This window comes from Zonotrichia leucophrys, chromosome 7, assembly GCF_028769735.1.
Source record: "Zonotrichia leucophrys gambelii isolate GWCS_2022_RI chromosome 7, RI_Zleu_2.0, whole genome shotgun sequence".
NCBI classification, from domain to species: domain Eukaryota; kingdom Metazoa; phylum Chordata; class Aves; order Passeriformes; family Passerellidae; genus Zonotrichia; species Zonotrichia leucophrys.
Genome location: NC_088177.1, coordinates 24,253,895 through 24,274,085, shown reverse-complemented (window position 1 = coordinate 24,274,085; position 20,191 = coordinate 24,253,895). Strand labels below are relative to the sequence as shown.

The following is a 20,191-nucleotide window of genomic DNA, read 5'->3' as shown; positions in this document are numbered from 1 at the left end:
AAATATTTAGAAATTCATTATAAGGAAAAGTGTTTGATTTTCAGATAGTACAGGCTTCCACATACAGCATCTCCAATTAGGCATCTGAAAAGTGCTTACAGGCATGATAAAAAATCCACAGAAAATGTGGAACCCAAAATACATTTTCTCACTAATGCTGCAGCACGTTCTAATTAATGCAGTAAAGTACACTGTCAGTTCTTAGATTTTTTTCACAGTAACTCAGCTCTGCTAAATGTTTCCAGGATAAAATAATTTTCTACAAGCTGTGCATCAGGATCTGTCTTAACTGTATTTTCTGCCCTAAGTGAGATGCAATTCAACTTAAAGCTACTCTTCTCCAAAGGCCTAAAGCATTAGGGAAAACATAAACAGATAAGCTGATGCTATCAGCTCTGTCCAGATGCAATCCTACCAGCACAGGTCAGATTTTCACCAGTATGAAGGCACTCTCATCAGCAAGGACATTTTAGATCAGGGACATGTCCATGTCCAAAACTGCAATTTCAAACTGAGACCAGTTTCAAGCTGACAGATACTTTCCCTTAGAATTAACTGGGCTACAAACACAGTACAGATGATATGTACTTAAAAACCACACAGATTTCCCATAAGCCAAATGTACCATGTAAGACAGTAAACACTTTTCTTCAGCTTCCTATAGAGCTTCTGACAAGTGGTGTTACATCAACTTTACTCTGAGCAACTCAGACATAGTGTCTGTTCTTACTTTGCCAGTTTGTACAAACATTATTCAATGCCATCAGTCAATATAGGTAGAATCCTGAGGATGATCTAAGTGTCTCATCCTTTCTTACTTTGTTTCCTTCAGAAGTGCAAAGTTTCCTGAAGATCTACCTCTGGTTTCCTTATATTCCAATCACAAGAGAAATTCTGGATACCCAGCTCTTGCTTGCCATCATCCTCTTCACTCACAACACAGTCCTCTCTTTTCCAGGACTTTGCCTTCCCTCAGCAATCTCCACTCCTTGCAAGACCTCTCCCCTCATCCTTGTGCAGTGCTTTGGTTTGCTTCCCCACGTTGTCCGTCCTAACCATCCCATTCTACTGCTCAGCATCTCATTCTGAAGCCACCTTGTCTCACCTCTGCCCCAAGGTTCCTTGCTATTTGCTTAAATGCAGAGAAAACAGAGACAGAAAACCCAGAACAGCACAACAGGCAGCTTCTGGCAACAGTCAGAAATGTCATAGTGGGCAGGAGCATTGCTCTTTGAGTACAGAATGCCCTCCTTTGAGCACACCAATTCACAAAAAAAAGTTCACTATGTGTCTCGAGCATGAGCCAAATTGACAAACACAGACTGACCATCAGAAATACTCACTTGCACAGAAATGGTTGCCAACAAACAACCATACAGCCATTTAGAAATTCATATACAGACACAAACACTAGGAGAGCATCTCAGATTTTCCATAAACACAAATGTGACTAATTGTGACATTACAATGTAGCATTTCCCTACGTTTTTTTGCTTCTTTCTTACCCACTCCTATTTTACCCACTATATAAATTTGGACAACTGCAGTACTTTCAGAGTGTACATTTTAACTGCAGAGATGGAAACTGTTACCGTTGCCTCAAACTGTTTAGAGTGCTTGCCTTTGTGTATTCCTTTTAAAGAAAGAATAAAAATGTTTACTTCTGCTTGAAATGGCAGTTTCTCAGACAGTTCAAGGGTAGAGGAGCAGCAGCAACTTAACTCTGCAGGGTAACCCCATAAAGCAATGTAGGACTTTGAGATTTACTGTAGAGAATTTAGTTTTAGTTTTCTTTTGCTGGATATCAGTACCTGCACCTTGGTCATCTCTAACAGCAGAGATTAATGTTGTCTGGGAGCAAACAATCATCTATCTGCTGAGACAGCAGCTCTTACCCCAACCTTTGGTTTTATGTGATAATATCTCTATTGAATACAGGTGAGGCCTCAGGCGGGGATCTTTGTGGAAGAGGCCAATTCTCAGCCATGTGGACCAAATACCAACATGATCAGGAGAAAAAAAAAGTCTGATTTCATGTTCTGATCTGGCCTAGGACCAAGGAATGGTATAAGTCACAAATATGAAAAGATGCAAGAAAATATAAACATTCTTCTGTAAGCTCCAGCTAGGCACTAACCAGAAGGCCTTACTAACTTGTAAGAGGCCGTTCTTGCTTTGTTTGGCAGCAGCAAGTATCAAAAATTAACTCCTGGAGAGATTCATGCGGCCCAGTGGATGTGGCCATTTGCTGACCCATACAACAGACTCCTTCTTGTGCCTGAAAAGCAACTTCTAGAAAATTTGTCTCCAGCCCCCAGATCTTATTAGCACCTTCTCTATGCCCAATGGATGCACATCAAAAAAATCACTTGACTTAGAGAAACAAAGCCACAATTTATTTGCTGGTGAGATTCTCAAGCCACAAAAACCAGCACAATTTAACAGAAAATATAATTTCATCTCTGTTTTTCAAAGTACAAGTGCCAAGAGCATTTCAGAAACTAAGCTCAAGCCATCACAAAATGTTTTCAGCAGCAGCCAAGCAAACCCTAGCAGTGAGGCCTTTTACACACTCCAACCAAAATAAAACTCAAACAGCACTGAGTTAATTGAAGGCTGAATGCAGCCACTGCCCTAGGCAGCAGCACTAAAACAGATGGGCTACAGCTCCATGGTTTCAGGGTAAATATGAGAAGCTGATCCTTGGCTGCAGCAGCACTGAAGTGTTTTGCAGAAGTCCCGGTGCAGCTGGCAGCAGGAGGGGAAGATAATGCCAGGCAGCTTCTGGAGAGGGACGGGGTGGAGGGCGCAGAAAACACCAAACCATCCCTGTCCATAGCATGTGTAGGGAAGAAGTAAGGGACACACACACCAAACATCTTTCATTGCTCCTAGACCAGACCTTGGGATGCTCTTTTCTTTGCACAAAGAGCCCTTTACACCCCTCTGCTACCAGGAGCAGTAAGCTGGATGACTATCTGCCATGGGTGGTGGGCAGGAGCAGGACCTTGATGCAAAGAGCAAGTGTCACATGTGTGGCTGCTGCCCATTGCAGCAGAGGGTCCTGTGGAAACCAACCCTGGATTAGGGTGCCACACACAGCTGCCAAAGGCTGCAGAGAGCTGCACTGCAGTCAGTGTCCATAAACAAACCAGAAAGCTGTGGTCAGGCTTTCTTACCTGGCAAGAAATGTTTTCTTAGAAACAAATACTTTTTCAGCATTTAAGTCCTTCACATGAATAGAAAAAGGGAAATGATGCTCTGGCTCAATATCTTGTCCTGCCTTCATCTTTCCAAAGCAAAGGGGCAACAAGCTATTTCTGACCAAAACATCTTGCACAGACTTGTAGCATATTTTAAAGGATATGACATGCAACTTTTTGGAATATTTCTTTTCTCTTAAACAAAACCTCTTATACTGCTATTTTACAAAAAGAATTGGGGTTTAGAAGTCACTGAATAAATAATGTTTACCCAAATGCAATGCTGCTCCATTAGTGACTTAAAACCAAGACATTAATGACAAGAACCCGATGGCTCATATGGCCTGGGGCCACGTAGAAATCGCTTAGGGTTTCACAACCTGGGCATCACAGAATTTCCTTTGTTAATGGAACATCCCCACAGGGTTGAGAACACCCCAGGCAATAAGCACCACATTTCGGCACATTTCACTCAGCAACGATGACTGATACTTCTAGAATGTTATTGAGTCTTTGATGCTTCTTTAATATTATCTTTGGCACACAAATTCCTTTGAATTAAGGAAAAGAAAAATGCTTTGAAAACTTTTACACATATCAAGGCTCTTCCTAAGACACCAATGCTGTAAGGAGCTTCAGCGCAAAAGTCTCCCAATAAACCAGCATCTATTTTCTCCAAGTAGGGAAAAGACATCAGACAGGCACCCAGTTCAACAAGCTGGCAGGTGTTAGAGCTCAGCAGGGACCTCAGTGGTGCGCAGACAGCACCCCTCCCAGCAGAGCATCCCCTGCTCTGAGCCCATCGTGCTGCTGACACGACACAACCCACCCCAGTGGGGAGCTGGAGTGAGGCACTGCTAAATGCCAACCAAATCCCACTCTGAGCACAGAGACAAACTGCCTCCAGGTCCAACGAGGAGCTTTTGCCAGCTCACATGGTTTGTCTCTGCCAGGGGATGGCAATCTGCAGGCAGAGGTCACAGCAGCCAAGAGCAGCCAGCTGCTCCCAGGGCAGCTGGAGAGCTGGCACAGAGGAAGGGCACTGCACCACTGCAGCCATCCACCCACAGGGATGTGCCCAAGCTTGTGGACAGAGGTGACAGTCACCAGTGACAACTCTTCTTATAGTAAGTTTTACTTCTTTACCTTACCCTTTGGCACAGGTAGCTACACTTTCCAATGCCCATAAATTCAAATGCACATGGTCAGCTTTAGACCTTTAAAATTAAATGATGTTTGAGTTATCTACGCAACAAAACAAATCCGTGTATTTTCTTCTCTTTTTTAGAGGCATTCCCATTTGGGAGGCGAACAAGAATAAAATACAATCTAAGGGAAAGATGCAAATCACTGAAAATAGGCACCAATAATGAAAGCATCCCTTCAGTTGCAAAATGGCACTACATCACACATCCTGTGCCCCAGGAATTTTTAATATCGAAAACTTATTTTTATTTGCTCTTTCATCCTCTTGTGCTTTTTCTTTTACTACTTTTATTATTACTGAAGAAAAAATGATTAAGAGACAGTCAGTGTGCACAATGCCCCAGAAAGCTACAAGGGCTAATGGCATTTCTCAGATGTGACCAAGGGGGACACGAGAAAGCACACTCAGCAAAAGGGAAGGGGCCTAAAGAAGGGCATGCTCTGATAATTACATCAGTCTTGAGGGGGAAAGAGAAAATGGATCACACTGCCATCCTGGTTCTACAATGTCTGATCTGGCAACAATAAATTCTGTGAGAATGCTTCTAACGGGGTTGAATGAGAGACCCACTGAAAACAGCCAGAGTTCAATGACTCTTATGAGCAGGTCTATTATTATTGCCTCTTTATGAATGATGGGAAATTTTAAGAAGTAATATTTTGCTTATCACAAGCACTGCTGCAGTGAAATGAACTCATCCTCTAAGTGATTAGACCAGGTTGCAAATAATTCATTTCTAGATTTTCATTTAACCAAAGCAAAGGAAGCAAGTATTCATTTTTCCTCCTCTTTGCCAAATAAAATACTGGCACATGACTGCATAAATAATGAGAAATCAAAAAAAATTTATATCTTTTACAGCAAAAAAAATTAATCTTAAATTTTAAAGTGAAACTTTTGCATAGACAAAATCATAGACACATAGACAAATTTTTCTTACCACTGCATTTCTCTTGACAGTCGCTTAATAGGGTGGGGAAATATGCCATGAAAGTACAGGTAGCTTACTCTTAAAGTTTCAAAACATCTAGTATTATTTCCTAGTGATACTAAAAGTATAAAAATTTGGCTCTCAGAGACGTAAAAAGATGACAAGTGCCACCTTGTGGGCATTTAATAAAGATGAAATTTAATGTTACTTTCTGTATCTTAGTCACGAGACAACAGGCTGCTGATGATTTTCAGTATTCCTGGGAACACCCCGTTTGCTCTCTAAGAAAAGACAGACACGGTGGGAATTGCTTCCTGACATGGATCTCAGGTCAGCTGCAGGTAAAACAGAGTCAGGCCAAAGGCTGTCTTGTAACCCTCTCATTTACATCACCACATGTATCCTGAAATGTCTAACTAACACAGTAAACAACTTCCAACTGAAGATGTTGTCAAAAATCAAATATGCCTCTCTAATGTATGTGTTTAAAAAAAAAACAGCTTTTTTTTTTTTTTTAATTCATTGTGACAGAACTGACTACATCTGACCACAGCCCTGAAGAGATGGATCAATGAGTTTGGCAATTTCCCATCCTCCCTATGGGCTATTTGAAAGGTCTATTGCAGTCTAATTTTGCAAGGTCAAAATTTTCAGAAATAGTCCTTTATTGGATGAATTGCCTCTTTTAGATTTAACAGGAAATTTTTCCAAGTACCTTTTAGATTCAGTAAAGCAAATTCTTGTTCACTGTAAATTCAGAGTAATGTCAGGTTGCACAAGCTTGAACACTGCAATCAGACTTCTTTGTTTTGAAACCCAGACTGGTTTTCTCTGTAGACACTATTTTGGTCATGGCAAGTTAAACTCACATGGAAGGCTGGAGAAATATCTGTTGAGGCTATTGCTCTCATACTCTCTCATTCCAACCATAGCAAGGGATAATACAGGAGAAAACATTTACCCTTTGACATTTTCTTTCCTATTTTTTCTTCTGCAAATCCTTCTTTGTCTCCTATTTTAAAAGTCTGCCTGCAAAAAGACAAAGCTCATTTCCCATTGCTTGCTTCATTTCCTCCAAACATTAATAACACTAACAAGGGCACAGCAGTTTTACCATAACTTCAAGCCAGTGACAACTTTTATAGCCATGGTCTCAAGGCATTCACAGAAATACATTTTGTCTTCATTTCTCCAACACATCTAACAGGGAATATTGATTGGAGTTTGAGTACACAAATATTCTGAACAGTTACCCTACTAGGGAAAAAAACCAACATGCGATCATGTAAAAGTGCCTTATAGCTGTAAATTAATCTTCTACCTTGAAGACAATCTCTGTCCAGGACAAGCACTTTTGAAATACAACCCTTCCATCCATTGCATAATCCCCTAATTTGCTGAAAGGGGAGATGTGCTTTATCACAGTTTGCTTGGTTGCTTTCATTCATTTTTCCACACACAACACCAACATAATGAACATAAGTTCACTTTCCTATTCTAAAATACACTTTTAAGTACAGTATTGTGGCTTTACCAAAAGATAAACCTCAATAAAAGAGCACAAGGCTGACTCTGCCCCCCTATCCCTTGGTAAAAACCCACTGGAAACTTGTCCATCTTGGCATTTCAGCCCAAGATAGTTGCTGTGCATTCATTAATCTCCCAGGATAAAAAAAAACAAAAAAAAAAAACCCAAAAAAAAACCAACAACACGAAACTAAACCAAGCCACCCATTAGCAGCCCAGGCAAAAATCAGAGCCATCCAGAGAAAATTAAGAGCAGATCCGATTTCTGACTGCTGTTACAACGGGCATCAAGACAGACTCACATGTTGCAAAGCACATCACTCCAACTGTGTCAGATGGTCACACCAATGCAGCTTCTCCTTCCTCAAACTTGACCCATTTAAACTCTTAGACCATCAAGTTATAAAAAACCTATTATGATTCCTATTACAAACAGATTTTTCATTTTCTAAAACAATTGTCAATAACACACACCATTGCTCAGGCAAAAATATGGTTTGTGTTTACATCCTTACTTTCAGAACAGATGCAACTACCAAGTAAAGTAACCCAGCCCAAGATCGTGATTGCTTTTTACAGCGTCATGAAGGACAGTCCTAAAGAAATTATTGGCAGGGTCTGAGACAGGAAATGGAAACAATGTGGTAGGATGCCTTTTTTTAATTGGAATTTAAGATTTTATTCCAAAAGGCATTTTCTGATTGCTGTGAGCTTCTCCCCAGTCTGAGAAGCACCACTCCTTACCTCATCTGCTTCTCATATAAAACATTCAAGAGGCCTCCAAAGAAATGAATTAGGATGCTCCAGGTAGAAAAGCTGAAAACTTCACATTTCCTTTTGGCAATGCCATGGCTCACTATTATAACTGCAGCCAATGAACTATGGTGAAAGCTTTTCACCCAATAGCCCCTCCCTGTTTATAGCATTACATCCATCTTTTTCATAATGATTTTCCTCCCTGGCAGGCTCATCTGCTGCACTAGGCAGGAAGCAGACAAAGGAGAGAGAGAGCAGGGCCAGCCCATGGAGAAGCTGTGCTCTGGGTGCACTCCTGCAGCCCCCAGCATATTGTGTGACTGGGGCCACAGCCAAACGGTCTCAGAGGTGCTTTAGCAGCTCTGCAAGCACTGAGAGCTTTTCTGCATGGGCTTTCCCTCTATCCTCAGCTCCTTCTGGGCTTGTGAGGTGAAAAGCAGGTCGGGGAGCTGGGAACAGGCTGCTGGAAGAGAGCTGAACAGAGGTTTGGTACTGCCCTGAAGGAATCCAGAAATCGCTGGAAAGCTCGATATGATCAATGCTCAGAGATAACCTCCAGGTCCTTCTTCAGTTAACTCCATGTTTCTTCCCCCCTACACAAGATGAACTCCAATGGTTTTCTCGTCTCTGTTTTGAAATTGTTTTCTTTATCCTTTTTCTCCACTAATTAGAAGAAAGACAAATTTGTCCACAAGTAATGGAAACTTGGGTTATTAGCCCTCACGTTATCATGGCACTAGGTTAAATGAGTTTCCAACAATTATGAGCTGCATTTCTAGGATATCAAAGCATCCTCACTGGAACCAAGATCCCATGGAACTGTCCACAAGTGAAAAGCAGACTTAGTCCTACATAATAAGACATCTAAACAGAAAATAGGAACAGTAGCTGGTGAGAGAAGCAGAGGCCCTTGCAGATGAGTTCATCAAAGAAAGATCAGTATCTCTATTCCCAAGCCTTGCTAACCCAGTATTCCCCCAACCAGAATTGTCTCTCAGGATAACAGCTATTTTTTGTGTCTTCAGCCCCACTTAGACTTTATAAAAAGAACCCTATCATGGTAATTGACAGCACAGGAAAACACAAACAGACAGACAGAACGATAGTGATAGGATGTGACAGATCAAAAATCAATCTTATAATTTAAAAATGGTCCTGGCCTGACACAGCTTGGTGAAAACTGCTGTGAGGCAGAATGTTGCAAGCAATTGTCAGAGACTGTGATACACAGGATATCCACAGAGAAAGAAGGGCAAATGGTAAGACAGCTCTGAGACATGACAAGCCCTGCCTGTGCCTCCCACAGCTGCTCTCGCACAGCAGTGGGTTAAGGAAAATGCCAGGTTTTTACATTTAAAAATCACTATTAACAGCAGCATCAGCACCACCCCACAAAAAAAAAAAAAAGCAATAAAAAAGACCTTTCTGCTTTTCACAGACCTTCCTACTAAGTGAGAAAAAAAGCCAACAAGCTGATCTAGCCAGGGTGAGCTCTCCCTCTGACAGAGCAGTCTGCAACTCACTCATCCCAGAGGCTGCTTGGGCCCCTGTCCCAGGAGTGCTGCATGCCCTGTCCCACCTGGGGCTCACCAGGCTTTGGGACAGCTGGGACACAGGGACCACAGCTCAGCTCCTGCTGAATCTGAGCCTGCAGAAGAGCAAGTCGAGACACAATTATCATCTTTGGTCTAATGAAGCTGGAGGTGGATTGGGGTGGGGGGTTCTGCTTACAAAGTACAGTTTCAATAAAATCTAAGGAATACAAGATGCTCCATTGAGTTCCCGCTGTGCTTGCTGCTCTGCCACTGAGGAGGGGCACACAAGGCTGCAGGGAGAAGACTGTGGGCACAGCTTGCTTTGACATGATGTGGCATTGGGAAACACACAGGTCAGCCAGGAGCTCCCTGAGCACCACAATAAAGCAACAGCACAGCTACAGGCCATGAGCTCACCACTGGAAATAGATGCTGTGACAAGCTTCCTCCCCTTCTGTTTCTATTAAACCACTGAAGATTTTTCTCTACTTTTGTTAAGTCCCATTTATAAATATACTGCTTAGAAGAAAAAAAAAGCCAAAAAGGAAATCAGTAGAAGTAATTGCTGTGTCAAATTATGCTTCCATAATTGGAAGGATAAAGAGAGAGGATAAACTTCTCTCTTACATGTGCATGTTTGGCCTGTAAGAGAGAGGTGAGGAAGAAGTACATCCTGTTTGGGGGTTTTTTGTAGGCTGCTTTTTTTTAATAAAAAATGATCCCAGATTGCACTGAAACAGTGTCCAGATTCACATGGAAACCATACAGCACAGCTGAAAAACACTGGAAGACTGGCCCTACCAAATAATTAGCAGCAACTTTTATAGTCTGTAGTCTGCTCTGGACTGCACATGTATCAGACACTAATTCAGCATTGAGGAGAATGACTTATGAGCAATGTGAGCACAAGGAATGGTCAGGCGCTAAGTCTGTTTTTCAGATCTGCTCTCCTTTTTTCACAGTCCCCTATTTACACCACACAATAAATAACTTTATTCTCTCCTTATCCACTGCTGCAGCAGTACTCCAAAACTTTCCTACATGAAAAACTGTGAGGGTGCTGAGGCACTGAACAGGCTGCCCAGAGAAGTTGTGGCTGCCCCATCGTTGAAAGTGTTCAAGGCCAGGCTGGACAGGGCTCTGCTCTGGTGGAAGGTGTCCCTGCCCATGGCAAGTGTGTAGGAACTAGATGACCTTTAAGGTCCCTTCCAACTGAAACCCCTCTGTGAGTGTATGATGTTCTATTGTACCTGCTATGCAATTTAAATGGTTGCAGCTGCAGTAGCACACCACAATGCAGTGGGCAACAAAACAATTCTAGTATTTAGGAAGCAGAGTTTTACCTTTATGAACTTTCACACAAGCAAGCTGGCTTGGGACATTCAGCTTCTTATCAAGATCAGAAAACATATTTTTTTATTTTAGCTTCTTAAATGGCAAGACTGCTCTTGCAACAAAGGAAGCAGGAAGGAGATGGAGATGAGCACTGTAGCAGAGGAAACCATCACCTCCCACCAGCACCAGATACCCAGACCCAAGCACATGATGTGGTCAGCAGAGCCAGATCCTGCCAGCTGCACCAAAGCTGGATGTGACAGCGGCTCCCTCACAGAACTGACAGAGACCAAAAGGGAGTTACCTCCTGCTCACTGTGAGCAGGAAAGTCCAGCCTGCAACCTCTTCAGAGGGCCACTACCAGAGAATGCAGTTTTCCTAATGCATTCTCCCAAGGGACTAAGCTTCGGTCACATGAAAAACAGACCACTTTATCACATCCCATCAGCATTAAGAACATTTTAACCAAAAGCAAACCAGCCCCAACATGACCAGTGTTCCACGATGCTAATCACAGAACAGCTGATAAGGTCATGAAAATAAATTCAGGGATGAACATATCAAAATATATCATGGAAATTAGACTTACAAATTAATAAATAGAATTTTATGAGCACAACTTCTAATAACATTCAAATCACTTCATATATATCATCATTTTATATATCTTTTTCATTCAGAGTGCTGCAAATGTCAAGTGCCAACCAATTCTTACACATTCACAGAGGCTGCGGCACACACAGCAACACTATTGGCTTCCAGCTGGGTGTGACCAACCTCCCTCCTCCCCTCGACTAGAACCAGGACAATGACCCATCACTCACTCCACACACAGCCAAACCCTCAGAACAGCACAGAGAACTACAGAAACTCTTCCCAACACCTTCCTGGGCATGGCCAGTGAGGCTGCCTGAGACCCAGATGCCGTGCAATTACCAAGTCCTGGCTATATGGTTAAATGCTTTAGAAGATCAAATATTTCAGAGACCTTAAATGGTACTTGTTGTCTTACATAACAAGAGTTCTATTATCATTATAGTGCAAGGATTCCATACTGCCAGAGTTTTGTGCCTCCTCAATATTTCTTGTAGGCATCTCCTCTAAGCACTGACTCTTCCTGATCCTTGCAGCAGCCATCTGACTCCAGCTCCCACCAATCCATTCTTTTATACCACTTGTTCTTATTGGCCACAGGTGTGGCCTGTTAAGATCAGGCCTGCTCCTGATCTTTAGTAATTGGTCCAGCTGCAACTCGTTGGGGGATAAGATTACATTCTATACCACCTTCATTCACCCATACTGTATTCCCCTACAGTACTCTTCCTTGTTTCAACACATACTCCAAAAAGCAACATCTAGAGGGTTTTTAACTTTCTGCCATCATTTGTGAAGATGCACAAGCCAGATACAATCCATGGCACTGAAAGAATAACTGAGGCAGGTGATGATTTTATGAGGGAGGAGGAAGCATCTCATCCTCTGCCAATAAGTACAGAAGAGCCCTTGGGCCAGTCTCGGGGCTGTTTTGTTTCCTTGTGAGGACATTTGTGTGCAGAACTGTACAACCTCTGTCCACAGGGTGGAGCAGCTCAGCAGCCTGAGCTACACCCCACGCTCAGAAAAAACTGAACTGTCCAACAATGCTCGTTCAGCTTAGACTGCACAGAGCACTCACCCACGTCTGCACCCTGGGGGATCCTGATTAATCTGCCTTTATTCAACAAAAATGGCACAGTCTTCCAAAAGGCTTGTGCTTTGAGTTTACTATTAGAGCAGTATTTAAATTATGACTACAGTACTGCCACTGTGAGTACACACAAACTTTTCTGGACAGAGATGTGCTTTCTGTCAATGGAAAACTTTTTGTACACCTGAAAAAAGCAGGTAAGACCTCTTGAAGAGAATTAGTGACAGAATAAAGTCCCAAAACCTGACAAAGCAAAAAAACATCAACTGAGTGCAAAACAAACAGAAGAAACCCCACATTTACACCTGGAGCATCAGCCCTTGGCCAATGTGAAGTGTACATCAGGAAACCTTCCTAGATCCCCACATTCAGAGTGTCTTTCACTTCAACATCATCAGATGAGATTCTGTGTTACACTGTCTCCATTCTTAGTGGATCTGCTGGCGTCAAGGAGGAAAGGGATGCAATTGTTCAATGATCAGCATAAGAGAATCTCCTTGGAGAAAATTTAAAAATCTCACTTTAATTCATTACTTGAGCACACAACTGGACATGTCCTTTCCAGTTTCAGCAACAATCCTCAAACTTCTGATTTCTTTAGATTCTTATTCTAATACAACTGAAAGGAAACACAATTTTATACTAGCCACTGTGCGAAGCACACTTCTAAGCACTAAGCTGAGAAGCCATGACTCAAATTTTTTCATCCTTGTCCATACTGTTAATGTCACTTCTCTGGTATTTTGATCAATTTATACCAATTTACTAGTTAATAGATCCTATACAAGTTTTTTTCTTTTGATTGCATTGCTGGCAAAACCTTTTCAAGCCTGCTCTCCTTATTTGTTTCATTAGGTTCTATAAATCATGAAAGGTTAGCACAGCACCTAGGAGAAAATGTTCTTATGACTCCCAGCACCTGGACACTTCTCCTCCCAGACACATGAATGGGAGTTGGAAGGTCTAGTTTCTCTCTAAAATAGTTTCAATTTTTAACAAATCACCTTCATTTTTAAATGTTAAAAAACCCCAAACCTAAACATTGTACTAATATCCCTAAATAGCTTCATCTAATTAGACTATTTGTAGTTCCCGTTGTGACTAGATGTTGAATTGCTTACATGTCCTCTAAAATTAGCTTGTTATCAGTCAGTACTGAGTGAACCCAAGTATTTTAAGCAAGGGCTAACCACTTCAAGAGTATCTGTTGCAACCAGGTTAAAAACATCACTTTGAATTCACTGCTGTTCTGCTGAAAAAGACCTAGCACAGGCAGTGCCACATGGGATATGTACTCACTTTGTTGCTCACCTTACGCTCTTCAGTTTTCAGTTTTTTACTTTCTCTTTGGCCTAGAAGCATCCATGATAGATACCATTCCTATCATTCTACCTTTATGTTCCCTGTAGTGACAAAAACCCTACTATAAATGTCCCAATTCCATGAACAAGATTCCATTACCTACTACAGGTAAGGAACATATTCAGAGACTTTTCCGGTACAACTGGACTCTTGAGTTAAGGGGCTCTGTCAATAAACTTCACAATCACAGGTAGCCACAAGTTGTAAGCATAACCCAGGGCCAAATACAGAGAAGAACTTGAATTGTAGGTGATCTGTTTATTTCCTGCTCTTAGAAGGCTCTGCACACAAGACAAGAAATGAGCAGATCAATTTTTGAGTATTTCCTATTCTACAGAAAATCTGCAGCATTATCTGTTGTGAACCATTTATCAGAGGAGCACTAATGGTCTCTGTACCTGTGCCAACCAAGCACTCTAAAAATTAATGCCCTTTCCTAAGCAAAGAAAACATTTATTTAGAGAAAAATGTCTCTCTTTAAGACTGACACATTAGAAAATACGTGCTTGAACTAAAATAAGTATATCCTACCTTTTGAAGCAGCCATGAGCCAGTAAGCCCAGTCTGCATGGAGAACACTAATCACAGATGCATAGAACTTGAAACAGTAATTTGTTAATTATTATTTCAAGTATGGAATAACTTATTTCAAAAGGTTCACTTCATACCCATAGTAGAAAATAGTCATAGAAAATTAATTTTGTGCAGGACAACATCAGAGCTCACAGCCGTGGAAGCAATTCTGCTAAGTGAGCAAATCACTATTTATGAGCTCTTCCAGAAATGCATGGACACCTGAAACAGAGGGATCACCGGCTTCTCAGTCCCTGCCCTTTCTGCTTGTAGCAGTGCATTGCTTGTTTCTTTTATTCTGATATTTTCCCTAAAGATTTCTCTAAAAACTGCTCTTTTTCATCATCTCCTTATAAAACCGTATCTGTCATGCTGACTACAGCTCTGTCTCTAATCCCATTCAGCTGTAGCCACTCATCAGAGTGCAAGCACTTTGAAGATTAAAAGAGAATTGCTTCGTTTCTCATTTCTTAACCACCAATACTCAGGGATGAGTTTTAATCCATTGGCAGGCTCCAAGCAAGAAGGCAAGAGCACGGATAACTAGTGACAAATATGTCCATGAAGATCTCTCCTAGCTGTTTTGAAATGTCCTCCTTTGTTCACACAAGAGACTTGATGAGCAAATAAATGAACAGGAAGGGAATTCATAAAAGACAAGGACAACTTGCAAGCACTAAACATAACAAAACTATTTTTCTTTCAAAGTACAATGTTGACTTTATTTGAACACTTTTCAGGATATTCAAAGACACAAGCAAACAGTGGGATAACTTAATACTTCCGCTCCTTTTCCCTCTATGTTGTTTGTTATCTTTCCAATAGTTGAGTCATCCAAGTGGAATAACAGCATGCACCTCAGGCCTGTCACTCTGCAATCTCACATCTTAGGGTATTAACAGATGGCTTTAGGAAGTCTAGCCATAGGAACGTGACTGATTGCTTTTCCTGTCACTAGGAAGCTGCTACCCTGCAGGGATTGAGCACAGCAGGACTGGTGGGCATCCCTGAGCCACCTCTGCTAAGCCAGGCAAGTGGCTTCAGCCCAAAGGCTGGGCATGCAGCCACCAGACTGTGCTGAGATGGCAGAGAATGGCTCATACACCATTCCAGCTGCTGCACCAGGCAGCAAGAAGCAGCCACAGAGAAAAAGGAGGCTACACCTGTAATCACCACAGCCTTCTGTAAGGCAACAGGACTGTGCTGTAGGAGGAAAAACACCAATAGAACTGGACATCTGCTCAAGTTCCAGACATTTACACACACTGCATGTGAAATGCACACTTTTTGTGGAATAAGATGAATTTAAAACTCCCACTGACTCTTAATAAGCAATTCACATGGATATCAAACCTATTGCATCTATTACTTGCAACAAACAAAAGAATCAGACAGAAATTTTTTTCTTCTTCTCAGAGAAATTGACTGTTTTCCAGTTCTTTGCTCATGCAGTCCTTGTGCAGGACCTGCTTTCCACTGCTAGATCCAAACTTGCATTCCAAGTGCTTGGCCACTGGAACACAAACTGAATGCACTGGTGAAACCCTGCTTTGCTGGCACCATGAAAAGGCATGGCACATATGGGTGATCACCTATGGTCACAACAGGCTATTTCTGCCATTGTAACTTTGTCACGCAGTCACTGAACATCCTGAGTTGGATCCCAAAAGGATCTTGGAGCCCAAGTTCTGGCCCTGAACAAGCCGAAATCACAGCAAACATCTGTGAGTGTTAACCCTGTGGAACTATGAACCCTGCTGGGGTGACACACTGCCTGAAGCAGCCAGCATGACTGAGGTAACAGAGGTATGTCTCCAGCTAACAACTTCCATGCTCTCCCACTGCTGACTAATTCCAACAGGGGCTGCTCTTCCTCTTCCCATCTGTGGGGCAGCTGAACTCCTCTTTCCCATCACCCACATCACAGACCCATCATCTGTACCAGGGAACATGGGCAGCCCCCTACACACCTTCCATACAGCCAGCTGTCAGCACAGGGTATCTTGGAAGGGCATGACTGAGAGACAATGACAGGATGAAGAAAAGAATTTCAAAATAACTAAAACTGATGAAATGAAGGGTCTTAATGTTTTTCGTCCCTTGTACTTCATTGCTGCATCATAATCTTGCCAAGAGGCTGTAACTGAAAAGGGTAAGTGAGGGACTCCTTAGGCTTTATGTTAATTGATGTTAATTGTTAATACTAGAAACTCTTTTCACAACCAACTTTCCCAAGAGTCTCAAGGTGTCACCCAAAGGTGTGGACTGCAGGCAGTGCTCCTGTGGCAATGTGGGCTGCTCTGAGGACAATGGCAAAGGGCAGCCTCCAACAGGACCTGACTTCCACCCTCCTGATAAGCGTGTCCCTGCTAACCCAGGATCTGCAACAATGCCAGCCTGGTCTCCAGACTGTCCCCTTCTAGCAGAGTCTTTGCACTATGCACTGAACCAGCCATAAAACACTCCCTAGAGCATGTTATGACACTGCCCAACCCTCTCCTCTCCCTTGCTGTGCACATACAAGTACACACTGATTGAAAGGGATCCAGGAAACTTGGGGAAATTTCTCCCCCAACAAAGTTTACATGGCAATTTATGTCAAATTTTACATGCTTTTGGAACACAACTTATTAGAATCAGCCTGAGAATGGTGAAATTTGGTTCAGTGTGATATATCATTATGCGCTAGGGAAAATAAAAATGAAATATTGAGTTTACGTGAGTGAGCAGAACCAAAGAAACCACTCCCCTGAGATCTGTTGCTCAGGACAATTTTATCAGTATAAGATAGATGTGAATTTAAAATGGTACAGTTACAGCTGCTTAATGCCTTAAAACAGATAAATTAATTCAGACATTTAATTTGCCTTTCCTCAAATTTGCTGATATTGCTTTGCTGGGAGGTTACATTGAAATAAACAAACCCCCCCCCTCTTTTGTGGGTTATATTTTTAATGATTTGCTATGGGTATCTCCAGTGCAGTAACTGAAAATGTAACTACCCATCAGCAGCCAACATTTATAATAAAGGCTGAACACCGTTCCTGAAGCTCAAAGCAAGCACGCTGTAGTCTGTCTTTGTTATGTGCTGAGACAAAGTGTGCCAAGCCACCCCACTCAGAGGACTCACAGCAACACAGTAAGCTGTGCTAGCTCAACCATGAATTAATCACAACCACATCTGCAAAGATACTGCACTCACATACACTTCTGCATTTACACAACTCACACTCTTGCATCCATAGTTTAAGACATACTGTTAAGCTTTTACATTTGTGAAAGGCATCACATTCATTTGTTGATGCATATGAGCCATTTTTGTTGCACTGTTTTATTGTCACTTTTTGTTTTCTTAAAAGTGTGCAATCCTGAGGTTTTACCCTCAGCAAGGTAATGTTTAAAAACTACAGACACAGCAGAGCACCCCACTCTATCTCCTCTTGACTCATTATCTTTTACATGTATCAATGACATTTACTGTAACAACAGATGTGATAACACACAAAAACCACCAAGTTACTTTGTAATGCAAATTTGTATTAATAGAATATGTCATGCAATCAATCAAACACACACAAATTGGAAAAGAATCACATAAGTTAAAAAAAAAGTACCTGATATAGGAATGCCACTTTCTTTAAAAGTTAAAATTAAAATATTCTTCATTTTTGCAGACAAAGATTATAATGACACTCAGCATGGAGAATGTGTGTATTTCAGCCTAAAAAATTTTTTTTCTGTTAGGGAAAATGACAATATTTACCTTCAGTGCCAATGTAACTAACTATATATTTTCAAACAATCAAATTCAAAATGATACAATGTAACATAAACAGCGGGGTTTTTTTTCCAAAAGGGCCAATTTGCCATTTGATCTCTGTGTTCACTTTCACTTCTAAGTTAAAGAGCTTGATCCTCACCCCACGCCTGACAACCTGCAGGGCCCCCCTACCTGCAGCTCCTCAAGTCCCGTGAACTCAGAGACGAGATCAGACATAAAACAACAGAGATGGTTTACTCTGACCTGTGAACCCTTGGCATCCTGAAAAACTCGAGCAGGAAATTTAAATATGGGAGACAGCACTGTAGCTAAACTCAGCACAGATTTTATTGGCAGGGAGCTATCTTGCAACACGTGCTAAACTTCTCAGATGGGGTTCAATATGCAGAATAATATAGCAGGTGTCAATTTTTAAGAAAACCCAAAAAGATGGTTTTAGTCTTCTAAGAAATTGTACCAGTGCAAGAGTGAGGAAATCAATGAAAGCAAGCCATCTGTTTACATATGAAATGAAATTCACAGTCTAAACACAACGAACAGACTTGACATCCTCTATTCACTAGAAATGACTTGTGGTGCATGAGCTTCTTTCAAGAAAGGGTATCCCGATTATCCTGTTAACTCTGCACTGACCTTAGCTGTACTCATTTCTGTTTTCCTTTCATTGCTGCATTTACCTCATGTTGTCAGACACAATTTGAAGCCTTTTTGTTTGCCCGCCGTAAAATTGCTCACGTTAGGCACAAGCAAGCCTAATTCAATAACGTTCCTTGGCAGAACCCACATGTTCAACAGTTTAAACTAGAGTTTCTCCAGCCGGTTCCCACCGCAGCCGGGCACGGCCAGAGCCGCGCTCCCGAGCCTCCTCTGCCGGGCTGCCCGCGGCCGGGAGGCACCGGCTCGCCGCGGGAGCTGCGCCCGTGTCCGCGGCGCTCCGGGGATCCCCGGCCGGCCCGTGGCTCCCCACAGCCCCTCGGCTGCGGGGCTCCCGAGGCGCCCCAACTTTTCTCTGCCGGTCGCAGGGAGCCCCCGCGGGGCCGCCCCTCCGGGGTGATTCCCACAGCCCCGGGCCCGGCCCTGCGGGCGGCGCCCACGCCCAGGCGCTGCCGCGCCGCAGACAATGGGGGCGGCAGCCCCGCGCCCGCCGGGCCGAGGCGGCGGCGCTTCACTCACCGAACAAGGTCAGAGCCATCGCGGCGGCGGCGGCGGGGCGGGCCCGGGGGGCGGCGGGGGCTGGCCGGGCGGCGCGGCGCTGGCATTGGCGCGGCGGCAGCTCTCGCATCAGCGGCGGGGCGCGCCTGCAACACAAGTTGGGCGCGGGGCTGTCAGCGCGGCACCGGCGGCCGCTGCCACTTGCTGCCGCGGGGCGGGGCGGGCACAGCCCGCCGGGGAGGGGAAGGGAGGGGGTGGGCAGGGCAGGGCCGGGCCGGGCCGGGCCAGGCCAGGGGTGTCGGGGGAGAGTGGCCGGGGACGCGCGGCACCGGAGGCAGCCCGCGCCCGCCCGCCCCCCGCCCGTGCTCACGCTGCGTCCCGCCGCCTCGGGGAGCCATCTTGCGCCGGCACGGCCCGCCTCCGCCCGCCGCGGCCGCCGGGACGGTTCCCATGGCAACGCGGCCGCCGCGCCGCCGGGCACAAAGGGAAGCGCGTCCCGCCCGGGACGGCCCGTGCGAGCCCCGGGCCCAGCCCCGCGCAGCGCTCCGGCCCTGCCCTCGGGCACCGCTGGGGCCGTCCCGGGCACCGCTGCTCCTCTGAGGAGATGCCCCGTGGAAAGCACCGCTCCCCCGGCCCGTGCCTCCTCGGGCACGCTGCGCCTGCCTGCTCCGGCAGAAGAGCCAGTGGTACTGTGAAAAACATGACTCCTTAAAGCGAAGTGAAAATTCCCACTTACATGCCAGCAGCGACGAAGAGAGGAAACACACAGATTTCCCCTCAAAATATTTCGCGCGAGAAATTTCGGCCAGCCCGGCTGTCATCGTTTTTCGCTGTCCAGGACTGTAAATTTCAGCGCTAAAATCGCTCAGTTGAAAAGGCAACAGCGTTCCTGGTGCAACTCGCTTGTGCAGGTGGCATTTCCTGCCTGAAGGCAGAGCCCGGCCGAGGCTGGCCAGCCCGTGTGCCCGGCAGCAGCACCGCCACACCCGCAGCCATCCCTCCCTCCCTTCCCCTCGCAGGTGCGCGCTGCCAGTTCAAACCCAGCCGCAGCTCGATCCACGCCAATGGAACCGCTGCAGCTGTGAGCACCCGCCACCTCCAGCAGGGGCTCGCAGAGCTCGGCCGGGGCTTTGCAGGTGCTG

General features: G+C 44.1%; 1 protein-coding gene across 4 annotated transcripts in view; it reads right to left on the bottom strand.

Annotated features, from left to right (window-relative positions):
• The window catches only part of CHN1 (chimerin 1), a 91,757-nt gene extending 71,955 nt beyond the window's left edge, over positions 1-19,802 (bottom strand). Inside the window, exons 1-2 of one of the 4 annotated variants that reach the window (XM_064719000.1) lie at positions 19,786-19,802; positions 19,071-19,195 (exon numbers count right to left, since the gene is read on the bottom strand). In XM_064719000.1, coding sequence (XP_064575070.1) covers positions 19,071-19,195; positions 19,786-19,787 — 127 coding nt within the window. In that variant the 5' untranslated portion in view covers positions 19,788-19,802. The other 3 variants (XM_064719001.1, XM_064719002.1, XM_064719003.1) reach the window with 3 other exon arrangements.
• Positions 19,803-20,191: the final 389 nt, after the last annotated feature.